This window comes from Poeciliopsis prolifica, unplaced genomic scaffold (assembly GCF_027474105.1).
Source record: "Poeciliopsis prolifica strain line A6 unplaced genomic scaffold, Auburn_PproV2 SCAFFOLD059, whole genome shotgun sequence".
NCBI classification, from domain to species: Eukaryota; Metazoa; Chordata; class Actinopteri; order Cyprinodontiformes; family Poeciliidae; genus Poeciliopsis; species Poeciliopsis prolifica.
Genome location: NW_026562434.1, coordinates 1036148 through 1056026, shown reverse-complemented (window position 1 = coordinate 1056026; position 19879 = coordinate 1036148). Strand labels below are relative to the sequence as shown.

The following is a 19879-nucleotide window of genomic DNA, read 5'->3' as shown; positions in this document are numbered from 1 at the left end:
GCACCTTTTTTGTACTAGGCGCACATGAGTGGTGGCAGCTGGTCTTTGGGCCGGGTCAGGATCTGGTAAAGCAGTTTGGACATCCTGAAAAAGTTTGGGATGTTTGACCGATTGTATGACAGGAAACCGGCTCAACTCACTTACAATGTTTGGAGGTTTGTCTTTGAGTGGCTGGACAGGAGCTATTTCAGCTGGATTCATCGTGTTTCCTTGTTCAGCAGTTATGACCTGGGTTGGTTTGAGTTGAATTTGAGGTTTGGTTATTCTGCAGTCCTTCGTCCCTTTCTTTAATTAGATTAGTCTTGTTTCTATTTTTACTTTAATATCTTGTTCTTGCTATTTTATGTTTCTTAGGTCCAGTTACAATGTGGTATCTTGTTTTTTTTTCTAGTTTCCCTGTTGTGTTCTCTTCTTTGCCCCCTGTGCCATTTTCTCTCTCTCTTTCCTCCAACCTGTTAATCAGCCCAGGTCTTTTGTTCCAGCATTCACCCTCACAGTATTTATTCTCTTCTCCTGCTCACACATATTGCTGTTCCCTTCTCTTAAATCCCATCATATCCTGGTTACTTGCCTTTTGATATTCTGCTTATTTTTGCTCCTGGTTCCTGTTTTTGGTCTGCTCTGGCTCCTTGTGATTTCTGTGTGTTTTCAGGTTTCAAAACATTCAATATGATCCAGACTCCCAGCTTCTGTTTGCATTTGTCCTCTCTGCTCTTGATCTGACTCTGACTTTAAATTCAGGTTGATGATTGAAATGAAATTTCAACCTGGATCAGCAGAACCTCCTCAGCTGATCCTGGTTTTAACCAGAGACTGTCCTCACTCTGCTCACCACACTAACATCATGATCAATGATTATATAGGAGCTTTAGGAATAATCTGCATTAGAACAATGTGTGGTTTCAGCTGCAGTAGTGTGGTGATGTTAAGGATTATAGTTTAGTTTTATGTTTATTTTCCGTTTGATCAGATGACTGCCGATGGAGGAACAGCTTATCCTGCTCCCTCTCGTCCTTCCTGATAACTCTGCCTGCGAATTACTTTTTAAAGCGACAGTTTTTATAGTTATATTTACATTATTGACATTTTAACTGGATTACTACTAACCTAAGGACTGGGGGATTTTCTTACTTTTATTTTTATTTTTACCTACTTTTCTTTACCTCCAAGTTAAACCAGGGCAAAATGCCTCCGGCTGACCCCAAGGACATGAGCAGTATTTTACAACGACTTCAGTTTATGAAATGAAGATCAAACTGCTGGAGGTGAACTTTGAGATCAACGCTACTTGTGGAAATGAGACAACTCTTCCTCAAATCAATGGAGAGGTCGGGAGCCCTGCACCGAGCAGCTCACCCTGGAATGCTCTGGGTGCCAAGCCGAAACGGGAGTCTGGCACTGTGGATCCGATGAGACGATTATCAGGGAGAACCCCGCACCTGGACGAATCAGCGTGGCCGGCTCTGAGCCGAAACCCACCTTCAACTTCAACACCTGCTCCGCCAAAGAAAGACAAACAAGCAGCTGCAACCAAAACGCCTCCACCGACCCTGCTGACCCCGTTGACCCCGCTCCCACGGACAAAGCAACCAGCAAGAGCCTCAAAACATTCTGACTCTGTGGGAATCCCACTGAAAAACAGATTTTCTGCACTCCAGCCTGAGCCTCTGAGTGAAACTTCGCCTTCAAACATCAACAGTGAGGCAAGACCAACACATCCATCCCCCAAAGCTCCAAAGGACAAAGCGACCACCAGGAAAACTAAAGGTAACCCAAAAGTGCTTGTTGTTGGAGATGAGGCAGTAAAGGGAATCAGTGATGTTTCCAATCCAAGGAAAACAAGAGTGATGTATTTTCCTGGTGACACTGTATCTGATTTAACCAACAAACTGCTCTCTCTAACCACTGATCAGCCAGATATTCAGACTTTAGTTGTGCATGTTGGAGCCAACGATCTGGCAAAGCAAAAGTCTGAGATTCTGAAAAAGGACTTTAATATTCTTCTGGACACTATGGGAAAACTGAGAATGATGTTATTTCTCAGTGGTCCAATTCCATCACCTCAATGGGGAGACGAAAAACACTCCAGGCTGCTCACGATCAACAAATGGCTGATTATAACCTGCTCTACCAGCTCAGTGACCTTCATCGATAACCTCTGGATCTATTGGCAATGCTTTCACCTTTTTGGAAGAGGAGGACGCAATCTTAATAAACATGGGATAAAGCTACTCACTGCAAACCTTTTTATTTTATCAACAAGGACAGCAACAGGATCATCGCGTCAGAAGAACAGGCTCAAGGATGTCTGCCTAGGATGGAACGCTCCCCGGATCAGGAGCACAATATTCCAAAACAAGCTGATAAATCGACTGGAGACGGAGCGACTGCTTCCCTCGCTCCTTCCCCCCTCCCTCTCTGCTCCTCCAATCATTCACAGGATTCAATGGATACCAATGAAGAAATGTCTTCCGGACCAGAGTTTCTTAAATTTACAGATGGAATGAATCAACAGGTTCGCCTCGGCACGTCTCTCCTTAGCACTCACGTAGCAGACCTCACTACATTTAAGCAACCTGCCCCTGACTTTCCAGAGGATCCATCACTCTGCGTTTCTGAGGTCTGAGGCCGGGGACCAGATATTATCTTTACACCCGTCTCCATCCAGAATGTGTCTGGCCCCCGGGTTCTGCAGAACAGGACATTACCTGTCCGGATCACTACAAGAAAATTTACAAAAACCAGAAATATGAAATACAGCAGTCCTAATTCAAACCTCAGAGTGATCCCCTGCCTAAAGGAACCTCAGACTGAAAATCTTTTGGCCTCCAAGCCACTTAAAGTAGCTCTTTTAAATACCAGATCACTCTGTGCTAAAGCTCTATTAATTAATGATTTCATCACCGAGTATAATGTTGATGTTATGTTTCTGACAGAAACATGGTTGAATGACGATAATGACCAAATTGTACTCATTGAATCAGCGCCTCCTGACTACAATTTTTTAAGTGAGAATAGAAAACATAAAAAAGGAGGAGGCGTGGCTTCTATATTTAAAAAAACCATAAACTGTAGTAAAATTTCTTTCGGTCATTTCACTTCTTTTCAGTATCTTGGAATTCAGGTTAAAGGCTTCAAACGAACTTTGACACTAACTTTATACAAAACTCCAGCATATGTGGAAAATTTCTTTACTGACTTGAATGATCTTTTATCTCTCATATGCATTGATTATGATTGTTTAATAATTGTTGGCGATTTCAACATTCATGTGGACAAACCCTAAGACAGAGGAGCAAAAAAGCTCTCTGATATTTTAGAAAATTTTGGTTTAACACAACATGTCAAACAAGCAACACACTCAAGGACACACACTGGACCTGGTTATCAGTAAGGGTGTGGATATTTCCAATGTCTGTAACTGATGTCGCCTGTCGGATCACTTTGCTGTTATCTTTGAAGGTTCTTTATTCTTTGACCCACTTGGACAAACAGCTACTGTCACAAAACGTTCTTTCACAGAAAACACAGCAGAAACATTTAATCAAATCTACTCTTCCTCCTCACCCTTAAGCTGTAATGATGTAGATCAGTTGTTAGATGATTTTCAGTCTAAAGTTTCATATCATTGATTCTATTGCTCCAATTAAAGTAAAGGTTTTGACTGGTAGAAAGAAATCTCCATGGAGAAAAGCACAAATAGTTTCGGTCTGCAAGACAACTCTGCCGCAGGGCAGAACGACAATGGCGTAAAACTCAACTTCACGTTCATCACGACATCTACAAAGAAAAACTACGTAACTATCACTTAACACTAAAACATGGAAGGGAGGCTTTCTTTGCAGATGTCATAAACAAAAACATCAACAATGCTCGAACTTTATTTGCAACAGTTGACAGGCTCACAAACCCTCCTGTGACGTTTCCACCTGAACTCCAATCTAATGTTGCCTGTAACAAGTTTTCTGATGTCTTTCAGAGAAAATCCAAAAAATCAGAGGATTAATCTGCACATCAACTTCAAAGCCAGAACCATTGCTGTACCAAAACAAAACAAATACAGAAAAAATGACCCATTTTCAACTACTTAATTATAAAACTCTAGAAGAAATTATAAGTCAATTAAGTTCAAGCTCCTGCTGTCTGGATGTTATAGATCTATAACTCTAGAACATTTCTTTAAGAAAGTCCTGCCTGTTATGCTACTGATCTGATCCAAATCGTAAACTCATCGCTTACATCAGGTGTTTTCCCCCAGGCTTTGAAAACAGCAGTCATCAAACCACTGTAAAAAAGAACAAACCTGGACAAATCACTATTGCAGAATTACAGGCCATCTCAAACCTCCCATTCATCAGCAAAGTTATTGAAAAAACTGTGTGTAAACAATTAAATAGTTTCCTCATGATGACCAACTGCTTTGACACTTTCCAGTCTGGTTTTCGTGCTCACACGGAGACTGCCCTCGTAAAAGTATTCAGTGATATCCATATAAATACTGACTGTGGGAGAACCACGGTGCTGGTTCTGTTGGACCTCAGTGCAGCTTTTGACACTGTCGACCATGACATATTACTGAATCGACTTGAAAGTTGGGTTGGACTCTCTGGTTCGGTGCTCGACTGGTTTGAATCCTACATAAAGAACAGGAATTTCTTTGTTTCAATTGGAAACAACTTATCAAGAGGTCAAAGGTCACATGTGGGGTACCCCAAGATTCAATCTTAGGACCCCTCTTATTTAATATTTATATTCTCCCACTAGCTCAGGTCATAACAGGAAATAATATTAGCTACAATAACTATGCAGATGATACTCAGCTCTACATTACGATGTCACCAGGTGACTCTGAACCCATCCAATCACTGAATAAATGTTTTAGAACAGATAAATGTGTGGATGTGCCAAAACTTTCTCCAACTGAACAAAAATAAAACTGAAGTCATTATTTTTGGACCTAAAGAGGAACGATCTAGAGTCAATGCACAGCTTCAGTTATTACAACTAAAAACTAGCGATCAGGCCCGAAACCTGGGAGTAGTGATGGACTCGGACTTGAACCTCGAGAGCCACATAAAGACAGTAACAAAATCAGCCTTCTATCACCTGAAGAACATCTCCAGGTTTAGAGGACTAATGTCTCAGCCAGATCTAGAGAAACTCATCATGCGTTTATCTTTAGTCGCATTGATTATTGCAACAGCATCTTCACAGGCCTGTCCAACAAATCAATCAAACAGCTGCAGCTGATCCAGAATGCTGCTGCTCGCGTTCTCACTAGAACCAGGAAGATAGAGACATAACACCAGTTTTAAAGTCCCTCCACTGGCTCCCTGTAGCTCAGAGAATAGATTTTAAAATACTGTTGTTAGTTTACAAATCAATGAACGGTTTAGCACCACAATACATCAAAGATCTGCTGTTGTTGTATCAACCTTCCAGACCTCTCAGGTCTTCTGGTTCTGGTCTGCTCTGCATCCCCAGAACCAGAACCAAAAGAGGAGAAACAGCTTTCAGCATCTATGGACCAAATATTTGGAACAAACTTCCAGAAAACTGTAAAACAGCGGAAACCCTGACTTCCTTCAAATCTCAAGTAAAAACGCACCTGTTTAGAATTGTATTTGAAATGTAATATGTATGGATTTGATTTTGTGGATATGTATGTAATCTTTTTTTTCCTGTTTTGGGCAACGGGGCCCGACGAATACCCGTGGTTAAACGGACGGCGGAGTCCGGCGGTAACAGGCGCTTAAATTCCGTGACAAAGGGAAGGAAAAAAAAAAACCTTGGTATTTTATTCTATGTTGCATGCCTTTGTGTTTTGTGTTTATGATGTAAAGCACTTTGAAATGCCTTGTAGCTGAAATGTGCTATACAAATAAAATTTGATTGATTGATTGATACAGCAAAATAAGGAAACCAGCTTTTCTTTTCTCTGGGCTCATTTCATCATGGAGATTTTATCAACCTGCCTCTGATTTTACAGCAAACCTTCTGCTGCTCAGAAAGAAGACACTACAAACCAGGTGTGCCGTCAAATAATCACTTATGCAACATTTTTCACACATTGAGTTTGAACTTTGAGTTGTTCAGGTAAGGTAAGTCCAGATCTGTTGTCTCTGTACAGGTGTGGCATTAGTCTGAGTCTACCGTGGCTCTATTAGGTCTCAGTTTGGTGTTCAGACATTCTTCAACTTTTTGAACCGTATAAAGAAACTGTAAGTTTGCTTGGTTTCCTACTTAAACTTTGTCTACTGGAACCTTTTTATATGTTTCTGATGTTTGGAGAAGAAGCATCACTTCTGACTTCCACTCAGTTTGATCTCTCTTCTGTTTGAAGGTTAATTTACACTATTTGATTACTAATGAACAAGAATCAAACAACATGATGAGCAGCTGGTGTTTCTATGTTTTCTTTTCTGCTTCATGTTTTTACCTCCATGAGTAAAACTGTTAGTCAGGAACAAAAGTTTCTTGTTGCATCCTTTCAAAATAAATGAATATTATGTATTATTTTTACTAAATATTATTGTTGAAATGTGTTCAAGTGATTATAATACTTTTATGCAGAAAATAATCCACTTGTAGAGTTTAATAATTAACTAATTAAATACTTCCTGTTGTTCAGGTTGAATGAGTGAATGTAAATGTTGCGCCATGTCTCCATTTAGTGGACTGATAGTAGAAGTGCAGCAGCTGATGGCAGCTTCCTCTGCCTCTCTGCTGTCTGACTGCATTCACCTGACACTGATATGAAGCAGAGAAGAAGAGCCAATCAGAGGAGGAGCAGCTGATCTTTTTCCAGCACTAATGATGTAAAGGATGATCAGAGTTGATGTGCAGATGAATGATGTGTGTTTCCTCTGCAGGTGAAGCTAGAAAGTGTGTGTGAGCTGATGTGGATTCAGCAGCATGGATCAGTGTGAGGACAGAGAGGAGGGAGTCCCTCCCTCTAAAACCACTCTGTGTGGGGAAGATGAGAGCCAGAGCAAAGGTCAGAGGTGAGGTCACCATCTCTAACTGTCCACAGCCCTTTTCACACAGCGTTCACTATATCAGGCCAGAACAGACGTGGTGATGAAGCTGCTGCTGCTCCTCTTTGCTGATTAAGTTTTAATCATCATGTTTCTGTCAGGTTGCATCAGAGACTCAAACCAGAACCAGAACCAGAACCCAGCTGTGTGTCCTTTAAGAGCGACAAGTCAAAGGATATTCTCACTGACTTTAAATCTCCTGGATCTCCACCATCAGAGAGGTGAGCTGTTTCTAACTGCTGTAACTTCTGTTTATATCTGTTATTGTGGCCATGTGATGATAAGTTCTGTTGGGAAGGGAATGCTAGGTTTGAAGAAGTTCTTATTGTCATACCACATTTGCTTGTTTGTGGTAAGAAATTTGATCTCAGGACCCATATTAAGAAATTTAATACACAAATAAAAAATAAATAACTATTAAAGTAGTTAAATATATATATAACTTAAAAAGTCATATTTCACTAATTTATGAGATGTAGCTGAATTAGTTTACAGTTGCAGAGTTCATGCAGTCTGAAGGGAAGACACTGAGTAGGAACAGTGACATCCTGGTAAAAACTTGGCAGAGAATCCATCAGTTTTGATTAACGTCTCCCACAGCCACATAAAATGCCTCTGCTTGCTATTGATATGCTAATGGTGTCATGCAGCTTCTTTGATACCATTGGAGATTTTCAACTCTCCAGTTAAGGTTCGCTGATGCTGGAGATTCCAGAAGAGTCAGTGAGTTAAACTCAACCAAGGTTGAGACGTATTTCCTGCCGATACTCTACAATCGGAATGGAAAGCTACTTACAGGCATGGGAAGAGGTTCTCTGCCCTGATCCTCTGTACTGGGCCGTCTGTTCAACTCCCGGTATTCTGCGCCGGATGAGCGGGTTCCATCTGCCCCTTGCTCCGCAGTGTGCAAGTTTCCGCAGGCTCCAGGCTGCACTCTGCACTCTTCCCATCCAGGTTCCTTTTATTTTGGCTCTAATCAGCATCTGCTGACACCTGTTCAGGTGGCCAATTGGTGCGCTCTGCCTTCCTAGACAACCACTTTCAGTCCAGTGCATTTGGATTGTTAAAGGGGAAAAAAGGAAAAAGAAAAGCAACAACCCAAAAACAATCTGTACATGCAAAGCAGAAAAACAATAAACCATAGGAAAAAAACAATCATATTTTCTCCTGCACAACATAGGGGCAACAAAAATCACTTTTCCAGTTTCATCTCTACTTTTAAACATCATCTAATTTGGCAGATTATCAGTCATTTCTACAGTTAAACTAAATAATATCTCATGTAGATCTCATTCTTCGGTGAGCTTTGTGTCTGACCATCTGGTTCTGATTGAAGCTCCATCAGATCTCCTTGGATGGTCAGAGTGGAAATGATTCCTGGTTCTGCTCCATGTCAGACTCAACACTAAGATCACCAAACTGTTCTCTCAGTCATTTAAACCAACATGTTGGTCTCAGAAAAAAATATTTCTGCTCTTTAAAGAAGGCTGGACATTATTCAGGAGGATCAATGATCAGGAACATGTTGGAGGATTGGACCGGTTCTGATCATTTAGATCATCAAGTTGATGATTTGTCTGGTTCTGTTAGCCAGACAGATCATCAACTGATGAGCCACATTGGAAAAACAATCTTTAAAGCATAACCACACAGAAAGTTTTTAATGAGAGTTTTTCTATCAGGATCCATCAAAGAGTCAAGCCAGAACCAGAACCCTTTAAGAGAAACAGTCCAATGCGTCGTTGGGTTAAATCTTGTGGACCTCCATCATTGGAGAGGTGAGCTGCATCTGACTTCTGTATCTTTGGAACTGAAACAGTAAGCACTCAGATATGCCCAGTTATATTCACAAAGTGAGGTTTATCCATTATCTACCAAAATCAGATCCTCTGTTCTAATGAAAACACCTACATATCTTCATTTCTGGGTGTTGATGATGTTTTGCTGCTTCCTGGCTCCATGTCAGACTAAAGCCCCTTTTTTAGGGTTAGGCCCAGCCATGCTTCGGTCCTGTCCCACCTGTACTGCAGCCCTGTTGTGTTTGCATATATTTGAGCATGGTATCGAAGCTGTACCTGACGACAGTTTTTAAACTAAACAATGGGGTCCACAATTGTTTATTACCCCCAGTTGGTGGGGGTAATGCTTTCTTTAGTTATTTTCCAACTGGCAATGTACTGAAGAAGAAGAAAACGGCTACTTACTACTATGAAGATGCTATCAGTTTAGAAAAACTGAAATTTATTACATACGTGGTTTTCTCATATTAGCAGTTATAAATTCAATTAATTTTGCCAACGATAAAGCAACAACTGCGTTTTTGGCCACTTCTTGATTCCTTGCATCCAGTTCTTCCAGGCAGAAGGCGTTCTCCAACCTGCAAGCTTAACGTATGTCCTCTGCAGTATGTTTACATGGCGGTCGTGCTTTGCCCAATTTTCCTTTTTCTCTTCTCTTATGGCCAGAAGTAAATCCGTGTTGGCTGAGCATTTGTGATGAGGATCTGAAATAAATGAGAAGAGTAAAACTGTTATATTACACAAAAACATCTTTATGAAATAAATAAATCAATAAATCGATACCAAGAAAGAACGAGTGTCGTACCCATTGCACCATGTTCACACTGGTCTGTCGAGCTGGAAGAAGTGGAAGCCGTGAACACTGAGGGAGATCTTGGTGAAGATCTCGGAGGGGATGATGATGGTGACATTGATGAACCTGGAATGTCAGCGGGTCCTGGGAATCCAAATCCTAATGTAAACTTTCTAAAAAGAACAGGAAAAAAAAAACTTCAGCTTGATATTCACCATAGCCTATTCTGCTAGTTATGAAGCAACAGACAAGACTATACACACCACAGCCTTACAACCTGTTTTGCAAGCATAACATTACAAATAAGCTTTTATAGCTAATTGGCTCAAAGTGAAATGTACAATGGTGACTTACACTGTACATAAAACTTACCATCAATCATGTTCTCCAATAAGATGGTAGCCAAATCGAGGGAACTTTCCCTGCCGCTACTTGACAACTGACGTCCATAGACGGCTTCCATCTTATTGTACCACCGCCAGTCTTTCCAACCTGTTCCACTCCAACAGTTGTTGTCCTTAATTGCCCGGTAATCAAAATTCAGCTTATTCAACTCTCTCTACACTGTTTGGAACTTCTGATGTAGCTGGCCGAAGCCATTTCCTCATAGATGCGGTGGAAAACTTTCTTATTCCCGTTGACATCTAGCTCATTCCGTACTTTTTCATCACCATCTAAGCTGAGGAAAAAAATTACCTCACCATGAGACCAGGTAACAGCAGAATATTGGGAGGAATCCAATAATAATAAAGATACTAAAAAGAGCACTCTTTACATAATGCAGTAAGAAAAGTTTAGTGAGAGCCAGCTAGAACCAATGAACGGCTGACTCCAAACCAATCAGCTACTGAATCTAAAGCAGCCCCACTTGCCCGGCCCAATTAGAACCAAAGCTCTTGTGGTTCTAAGGAGCTGGTGGGACCAGGTTGGACGTTCTAATGCAAAAACGCTCGGACCTACTTTGAAGCCAGGCCGACATGGGTCAACCCTGGTTTAGCTGTGCAGTGCAATAGGGGCTTTACAGTGGAACATATTTTCATAACCCACTGGGAAATACCTGGTAAAGCCATTCTGGTCCATCAGGACTTGGATCCTGTGTGCATTGTGAGAGCAGTTCAGCAGGGAAGGAAAGCTTCATGATGTGGTTGGTGAGATCTGCTGGAACTCAACCAAACTGAGCTGATGTGGACCATCAGAGGTTCTGCTGGTTCTTAATGGGATCAGCAGGAACATTAAACCTGGTTCTCTGCTCACATCCAGATATCACTTCATGGTGATATTTGGAGTGATATAATGTCTGAACATTATATCTGTCCACACTTTTGATTGTCTATGTGGACAGATACAATGTGCGCTCACTGGATTCCAGGGATCTACAGGATCCATTTTAAAATCCTCACTATAACATCCAGGAGAGGATCCCACATGGACACACCCACATATTTCAGACCTCCTCCATGTCCACATCACCTCAGATCTAGTCATCAGAACCTGATGGATGTCCCACACTGTCCTGAAGACCTGTGTGGACAGAGCCTTCACTTCCACTGTCCCCAAGCTCTGGGAAACTGTCTCCATCAGCATCAGATCTGATGACAGTTTGGACTGTTTGAGTCCAAGTTCAGCACCAACTTTTTAAAATGTCTCCTGGGTAATTCTGGTGTTAACGGTCCTCATCCTTATTGTTCATCTTTCTCTTTCTAACTTCTTGTAATGAGTTCATACAATTATTTGCTTTTCTGCTTTAAGGACTTTTAATGTGAAATTCTTCATGATTTCCTCTGTGTAAACTGCTGGATGCATATTTTCTGACTTCCTAATTGTTCCTTGTTCCACCACAGAGTGGACCAGCAGTTCTCAGAGGTTCCCAGTGGTCCATATGACCAGCATGATCGAATACATCTGGACTCCATATTTACGGTGTGTAGATGTACAACAACTACTTTTCTGTTCACAGTCATCTTCATGCTGCACTTTGTGGATAAGAGGACTGTCAGTCTGTCCAATATCTATCTGGTGTTTGGCTCCATGTTTTCAGTGTGATGCAAAGGTAGCGCTAGACTTTCTTGCAGTTTGTCAGTTTGACTTACAGAATCAAAAGAAACCCTGTAACATTCTATTTTTACCCATCAAATTATAATTGATCTTGACATAGGTTACACAGACGCAATTTTTTTGTGGATTAGTTAATATTCAACTATTGAACTGTGAATCGAGATCTCATCACACATACAGCAGATGAATGCATCAAACTTTTCCTCTGCAGGGACAAGAATCACTTACTGTTGCCCCAATGACGTAGAGTAAAAAGAAATAAGCAACTGCATATAAATTACAAGCACTTCACCCAGTGAAGGTCTGAACACACAGTTCCTCACAACTGTGTTCCTGGTCTGCATCTACAGATAAGTCTGTGCTGGTAAGTTAGCCAGTGGGATCTCTCTGAACCAACCATGTTACCTTTCATTTGAGGCCTGAGACTCAATTAAACAAAGTATATTATACTTTTATTTGGTCTACCATTTGAGTAAGTAGTGCAACTTCTCTTTTATCTTTTTTTCATCCTCCTGCTGTCTTGAGAGCCAGGATTTTTTGAACCACACAAGCTCTTTTTAATCCTGTGCATAGTCAGGGTGCATGCTTTTACTAAGATATTTTTCTGTGGTTTTTCTTCTCCGAAACTGACAGATGTACAACTGTGAAATCTGCTGCACTCCTCCTGAGCCTTACACAAAGATCACTGGAGGGCCATTTGTTAAAACTGCATGGTGTTTTAAGTTCACATATCAGCAGTGGCTGAACTTCGTGCCCATTAATTATATAATAAAGAACTCACTGAAATTTTTATACTTGGATTAACCTAAAATTTCCTCAAGACAAACTGTCAGCTCACCTGTTTCGACTATAAATCCAGTATTACATGATGGCATTTGCTTTAGTTTTCTCTATTCTATGAATTAGAGATTGGAAATAAAAATGATATTTCAACCAAAGGTTGGAATTAACTGAATCTCCAAAGCATCCTGTCCATAATTCTTCAATGTGCAGTAATCTCCCAGGTGCCAAGATTCATTTAGTTCAGTCCATGAGATATTCAAAAAGGATTGTTTTAATTGATTGAATTTAGATTCCTCTATAATGTATTTGGTGCAAAAAGTTTATAATGTCTGTGCATCAGCCAACGGCGTGAATTGTAACCTGTCACACTGATGCATGGGCTTAGAATTTTTCCTTCATTTAAAAAGAAATCTGGTCAAATACAGAAAATATTCCATAAACACAATCCTTGCATTGATGTGTCGTTCATCTATTATTTCATTCCAGTCGCTAGAAAACAAGATCATCACTTTTGTGAAGGATGAGCTGAAGCAGATCCATAAGGTTCTAAGTCCAGATGACCCAGAATGCTCAGAGAGCCCAAGAAAAGTTGATGATGTGTCAGAATGTGAGGATGAAGAGCAGAGGAATAGCATTAGAGAGGCACTGATGAAGATCACACTGAGCTTCTTGAGGATGATGAAACAGGAGGAGATGGCTGACCGTCTGCAAAGCAGTAAGACGATTTCTACAAAGATATGACCAGATGGATAAATTACATAATTATTAATGTCTTAAGAAACATGGTCACATTTATTCTAATCAGCTTCAGAAAATGATTTTGTTTAGTTACTGATTTTACTTTTTGTGACATATTAGAACACTATGGTGCAGTTTGTCAACATCAACTTAAATCTGGTCTGAAGAAGAAGTTCCAGTCTGTGTTTGAGGGGATTGCTAAAGCAGGAAGTCCAACCCTTCTGAACCAGATCTACACAGAGCTCTACATCAGGGAGGGACTGGAGAGGTCAATGATGAACATGAGGTCAGACAGATTGAAACAGTATCCAGGAAACCACACAGACCAGAAACAACAATCAGACAAGAAGACATCTTTAAAGTCCCACCTGGAAGAGATCAACCAATCAGAACAGTGATGACAAAGGGAGTGGCTGGCATTGGGAAAACAGTCCTAACACAGAAGTTCACTCTGGACTGGGCTGAAGACAAAGCCCACCAGAACATCCACTTCATATTTCCATTCACCTTCAGAGAGCTGAATGTGCTGAAAGAGAAAAAGTTCAGCTTGGTGGAACTTGTTCATCATTTCTTTAGTGAAACCAAAGAAATCTGCAGCTTTGAACACTTCCAGGTTCTGTTCATCTTTGATGGCTTGGATGAGTCGACTTCCACTGGACTTCCACAACAAGGAGATCCTGACTGATGCTACAGAGTCCACCTCAGTGGATGTTCTGCTGACAAACCTCATCAGGGGGAAACTGCTTCCCTCTGCTCTCCTCTGGATAACCACACGACCTGCAGCAGCCAATCAGATCCCTCCTCAGTGTGTTGGCATGGTGACAGAGGTCAGAGGGTTCAATGACCCTCAGAAGAAGGAGTACTTCAGGAAGAGATTCAGAGATGAGAAACAGGCCAGCAGGATCATCTCCCACATGAAGACATCACGAAGCCTCCACATCATGTGCCACATCCCAGTCTTCTGCTGGATCACTGCTACAGTTCTGGAGGATGTGTTGGAGACCAGAGAGGGAGGAGAGCTGCCCAGAACCCTGACTGAGATGTACATCCACTTCCTGGTGGTTCAGACCAAAGTGAAGAAGGTCAAGTATGATGGAGGAGCTGAAACAGATCCACACTGGAGTCCAGAGAGCAGGAAGATGATCAAGTCTCTGGCAAAACTGGCTTTTGATCAGCTGCAGAAAGGAAACCTGATCTTCTATGAATCAGACCTGACAGAGTGTGGCATCGATATCAGAGCAGCCTCAGTGTACTCAGGAGTGTTCACACAGATCTTTAAAGAGGAGAGAGGTCTGTACCAGGACAAGGTGTTCTGCTTCGTCCATCTGAGTGTTCAGGAGTTTCTGGCTGCTCTTCATGTTCATCTGACTTCATCAACTCTGGTGTCAACCTGATGGAAGAAATCATCCAACTCTAAGTTTTTAGCCAATCAAATAAATGTCTCATCAGAGAGCTGTTGACCAGGCCTTACAGAGTCCAAATGGACACCTGGACTTGTTCCTCCGTTTCCTCCTGGGACTTTCACTGCAGACCAATCAGAGACTCCTACAAGGTCTGGTGACAAAGCCAGGAAGTAGGTCACAGACCAATCAGGAAACAGTTCAGTACATCAAGAAGAAGATCAGTGAGAATGTGTCTGCAGAGAAAAGCATCAATCTGTTCCACTGTCTGAATGAACTGAATGATCGTTCTCTAGTGGAGGAGATCCAACAGTCTCTGAGTTCAGGAAGTCTCTCCACAGATAAACTGTCTCCTGCTCAGTGGTCAGCTCTGGGTTTCATCTTAGTGTCATCAGGAAAAGATCTGGATGTGTTTGACCTGAAGAAATACTCTGCTTCAGAGGAGGTTCTTCTGAGGCTGCTGCCAGTGGTTAAAGCCTCCAACAAAGCTCTGTAAGGAAACACATTGTTATTGCATTTATTTTTTGATCAAGAAAAATCTGCTAATGGTGGGGAAAGTATGGATTCATATTTCTGTTTACTCACCAGTGCATTGTCTCCCCAATGGTGTCAGCTAGTTAAATATTCAAGGAGCAAAACTCCTTCAACTGAAACTGGAATCATTTAATTCATTGTTGAATTCAATATTTCTCTTTCAAGCCTCCAGTTCAGTCCTTCAAAGCTGGAAGCCTAACTAAAATAAACCAGTACACAAAAAGAGAAATGTAAAGATGTGTAAAATTTCAGTCTCCCTTAAATCTTTCCAAGAAGAGAAAGAAAAACATACAGTTTGATTAACTTTTTAAAATCAAATTTCCCTCCCTGTCTCCTCAGACTGAGTGTCTGTAACTCTCAGAGAGAAGCTGTGAAGCTCTGTCCTCAGTTCTCAGCTCCCAGTCCTCCAGTCTCAGAGAACTGGACCTGAGTAACAACAACCTGCAGGATTCAGGAGTGAAGCTTCTCTCTGCTGGACTGAAGAGTCCAAACTGCAACCTGGAAACTCTCAGGTAAAATGTTCTCAATCCTGGTGAAACCAGACATCTTTCCATTACCTGTTATCAGAGATGATGTAAAATATTATTTCAGTAATGGATCATAATAATATTGGAAGCATGGCTAACCATGCTTAGTCTTGAAACATAAACATGGCCGGTTTTAATTTCATCCCTTCTTACATAAAAGAACAAAGAATAGAGGTATTTAGAAATGTTGAGGTCAGGATCCCATTGATAGTGTAACTGGGGACCTGACAGTCTGGTAACAGTCCGGTGCATTATTTCAAATCTTTCCAAGCATCAGTTCTTAGATGTTGTCATCTATTCTATATTTCGCAAATTTTTATTTTATTATCTACAAAAAACTAAATACGGTTTTATCACTTTTCACAGTATTTATTAACAGATTAAGTATGAGTTCAGACCTTGGTTTCTACCTCCATGTTCTCATTTTCTCATCATGTGATGAATTGTGTGTCTGCAGCTTATCAGGCTGTTTGGTCTCAGAGGAAGGCTGTGCTTCTCTGGCCTCAGCTCTGACCTCCAACCCCTCCCATCTGAAAGAGTTGGACCTGAGCTACAATCATCCAGGAGACTCAGGAGTGAAGCTGCTGTCGGCTGGACTGAAGGATCCACACTGGAGACTGGAAGCTCTCAGGTATGGAGGAACCTGCTGCAGGAGCAGAGAAGGTCTGATATAGGACTAAAAGATGTCTTTAGTCACATTGCTAGAAAAACTAGTTTGAAGTTAACTCTAGTTTGCTAATTAAATATTAGTTTGACACTATAACATTTATAACAGATTTTAACTTCAGCAGTTGGTGTGTATTTTCATAAAATATATGAAAAAGTGAAGCTAACTATTCACAAGGCATAGAGAAATTTTAGAATTTTAGTAGATCAATTTATTTGGTAGTTTGACCTCTACCAGGAAGTAAATTGTGTCAAACATCTCCTTGTGGAGATGTATGAAAATAATAATATAAATATATTATATATTTATATTATTATATTATTATAATATATAAATGGAGTCAGGATAGAAAAGCAATTCCTTTTTTTCCAGAAGGAAGGAGGAATTGCAGTGATTGAGGGAAAAGTTGAAACGAGAGCTCAGGAATTTGTTCAGATCCAAAGTTCTGATAAATTTACTGAGAAAGATAAAAAGTCAAGCCATTACTGCAGCTGCTGGATTCAGGATGCTGCTTCTTCTTCTTGGGCTCATTGTAAATGTGTGCAGCGCCACCTGGTGGTGCTGGTTGGTAGAGGAAGTGCTGAAAGGTTGGAGTGTTTGTCAGAGGTGTGTGATGATGGAAGCCTCTCCCTGGTTTGTGAGTCTGAGCTCAGAGATCAAATCTTTGATTCTTGTTGAATCTTTGTTGAATGTGATGCAGCTTCTCCTTTTGAATGTTTGTATTTCTGGATATTACAGTGAGGCCACAGCAGGTTTTCAGCAGCAGGGCTGTTTAGTGTTTCATTCCTTCATCTGTGTGTGGGAGTGTGGATGGATCAGTATCCAGGTGTTGATCAGAGTTTAGATTGATTGTATTTTAATGCTGATTATTAAAATCAAGTGGAGCTTCCAGAAATGTTTCCTTAGTTTCCTGATGTCCTTTTAGGCTTCAGTGAGTTTCTTCAGGTTGTTACTGAGGGATTTCCTTTCTCCTCTCTGTTGGAGCTTTTCCTGTGTTTGGAGAAATGAGTTGTTCTGCAGCAGCACCAACTGTCCTTCCTACATCCACTGCAGTTTGCAATCCAGATGTTGGACTGTTCCTGTCTCAGTGGAGGACAATGTGTGTCTGAGAGACATGTAATGTCCATGTTTGCTGCTGAAAGAGACTGATGGTCTGACCCCCCTCCTCCTTTCAGGGTGGAGCCTGCTGGAGGCCGATTCTTGACTCCAGGTCCATGGAGATGTAAGTGTGTTTTTCATCTGATTCATGACAACAAAGCAGCTCACATTCAACCATCTTCAAACTGTCACATCACTCATTCAGGAGTCAAAGTGTCAATAAATGATCAATAACTGCAGCTGGATTGTGTTTGTTCTCTCCATCAGATTCCTGTCAACTCACCATCGACACAAACACAGTGAACAAATTCCTCCAACTGTCTGAAGGCAACAGGAAGGTGACATATGTGGAGGAGCTTCAGTCATATCCTGATCATCCAGACAGATTTGATCTTCCTCAGCTGCTGTGTAGAACTGGTCTGACTGGTCGCTGTTACTGGGAGGTTGAGTGGACAGAGAATTAAGATATCAGTGAGTTACAGAAGAATCAAGAGGAAAGGAAACATATAGACTTTGTTTGAGGAATGATCATTCCTGGAGTCTGAGCTGCTCTGATGTTTGGTTACTATGTCTTTCACAATAACATAGAAACTCGTCTCTCCTCCTCCTCTGTCTCTAACAGAGTAGCAGTGTATGTGGACTGTCCTGCTGGCATTCTGTCCTTCTACAGAGTCTCCTCTGACTCACTGATCCTCCTCCACACCTTCAACACCACATTCACTGAACCTCTGATTCCTGGATTTGGCTTCTGGTGGTCCAATTTTGCTTCCTCAGTGTTTCTGTGCTGAGCTGAGTCAAAAGAGTGTCCTCTTGAGTGAGAAACTTTCTCACAGCTTAAATGATAGTTCAGCCTTTTCAGAAACTTGTGTTCATGGCTCCAAACTTTTTCTTGGTGAAATTCTTCAACACAGTTCTTTACCAATTTCGTCTTTTGGCAGTCCTTAAAACATGGAAGCTGGGATTACTCCAAAATCACATGTTGTTTTACTGTTCCAGTCAAAGATTTACAATAAGTCTCAGGATGTTTTTTTCTGTCTTGGTTTTTTCGTTTCACTCATCACTCAGATTTTTTGGAATTTCCAACAATATTTCTCAATCACTGAACATTTGATGTTTCTGTTAGCTCTTATTTTCTTAATACATATTTAATTCAAATGTTAAATACTTTGTTGCAGTTATGCTTCATATTTTTAGTGAACAATAAACATTTTTTTCTGCATTTCATTCATTTGCTGCTCATCCATTACTTTTTCTTTTTAAATGTCAAGAGATTTTTTTCATAATTCCCTTACAGTAAAACATTCCCATCTTTATTCTAGTTGATGAAGGCTAAGTGATGGTACTTTGAAAAATTAAAGAGAAAATCTTGACATTTTATGTTTCTATCAGAACTTCTCGAAGACATTCTTTAACCTCTTAGTGGAGGTCCTTTGGTTTAGAAGTCTTTTTCATAGGGGTTGTGTCATGGAGAGAGTGATGTGCTTGTTTAAAGAGCAGATGGATTTACCATCTCTCCCCAACTGGCACCTTGCAAAACTGCACCCATTGCTTTCACTGCTCAAGCTCAGCAGCGAAACCTATAAGGTAACCTGACACACTTGTGTCACACAATGATCTCTCTTAAGACAAAGAACCTCAACTGAAAGCTTCCTCAAAGACACCACTGGCAGGAAATGGACATTATTCGCAGTTCACATGATTCAGATTGAATTCAGAAGATTGAAATAGATTTATTTTTTCCATGCATTGGTTTCAAGTGCTTGAAAACAGATTGGTTGGACTGTTTGGATATGGTTTATTTATTCATTCACTATTAACTTAAGAGTAAATTATTAAATAATTACTGGAGATATTAGTTAAAGTCAAAATTAACTTAACTGTAATTAATATTTTTCCAATCATTTTGTAGGTTCTCAACCTACTCATGTGACTAAATGTTACCTGTTCAGATGCTGCTGATGAGATTTATTGCAAGAGAAGAAAAAAAGCATAAAAGATGTCACTGGCATCTCTCTGGAGGAAGAAAGCCTTTTTCAAGTTTGGGAAAACCTTAGGGGTCTTAAGAGAGGAAAAACTTGACACCCACTTTCTGCTGATCAGGGCTGAGAAGGTTGAGTCAATCTGGGGATCCCACTGAAGAGGCTCGTTTTGAGATTGGGCATTACTGATGATCTCATTTACCTGGGCCTGAATAACATAGCTATTATCAAGCTTCTCAAATGTGTTTTCAGGGCTCAGTGTTGTAACTGTACACATTGCATTTATTTGTTCTGTGACAGGATGGTACGAGGAATCAGGGTAAGGTCTAGCTTGTTTGTTTTCATAATAGAGATCTAAACATATGCTGACCTTTCCTGTGAGAGTCACCTGCTGTTTTTGCAGGCCTGCAGGTACCTGCGGCCATTCATCTAGAACAATGTGAATGAGTGCTGTATCTAGGTGGAGTTA

At 40.8% G+C, this 19879-nt stretch overlaps 1 protein-coding gene across 1 annotated transcript in view; it reads left to right on the top strand.

Annotated features, from left to right (window-relative positions):
• Positions 1-6802: 6802 nt before the first annotated feature.
• LOC129379595 (NACHT, LRR and PYD domains-containing protein 3-like) overlaps positions 6803-19879 on the top strand; it is a gene marked incomplete at its 3' end in the record, with an annotated part of 205355 nt that continues 192278 nt past the window's right edge. The window contains 2 exon segments of the mRNA XM_055060414.1: positions 6803-7004; positions 7139-7258. Coding sequence (XP_054916389.1) covers positions 6916-7004; positions 7139-7258 — 209 coding nt within the window.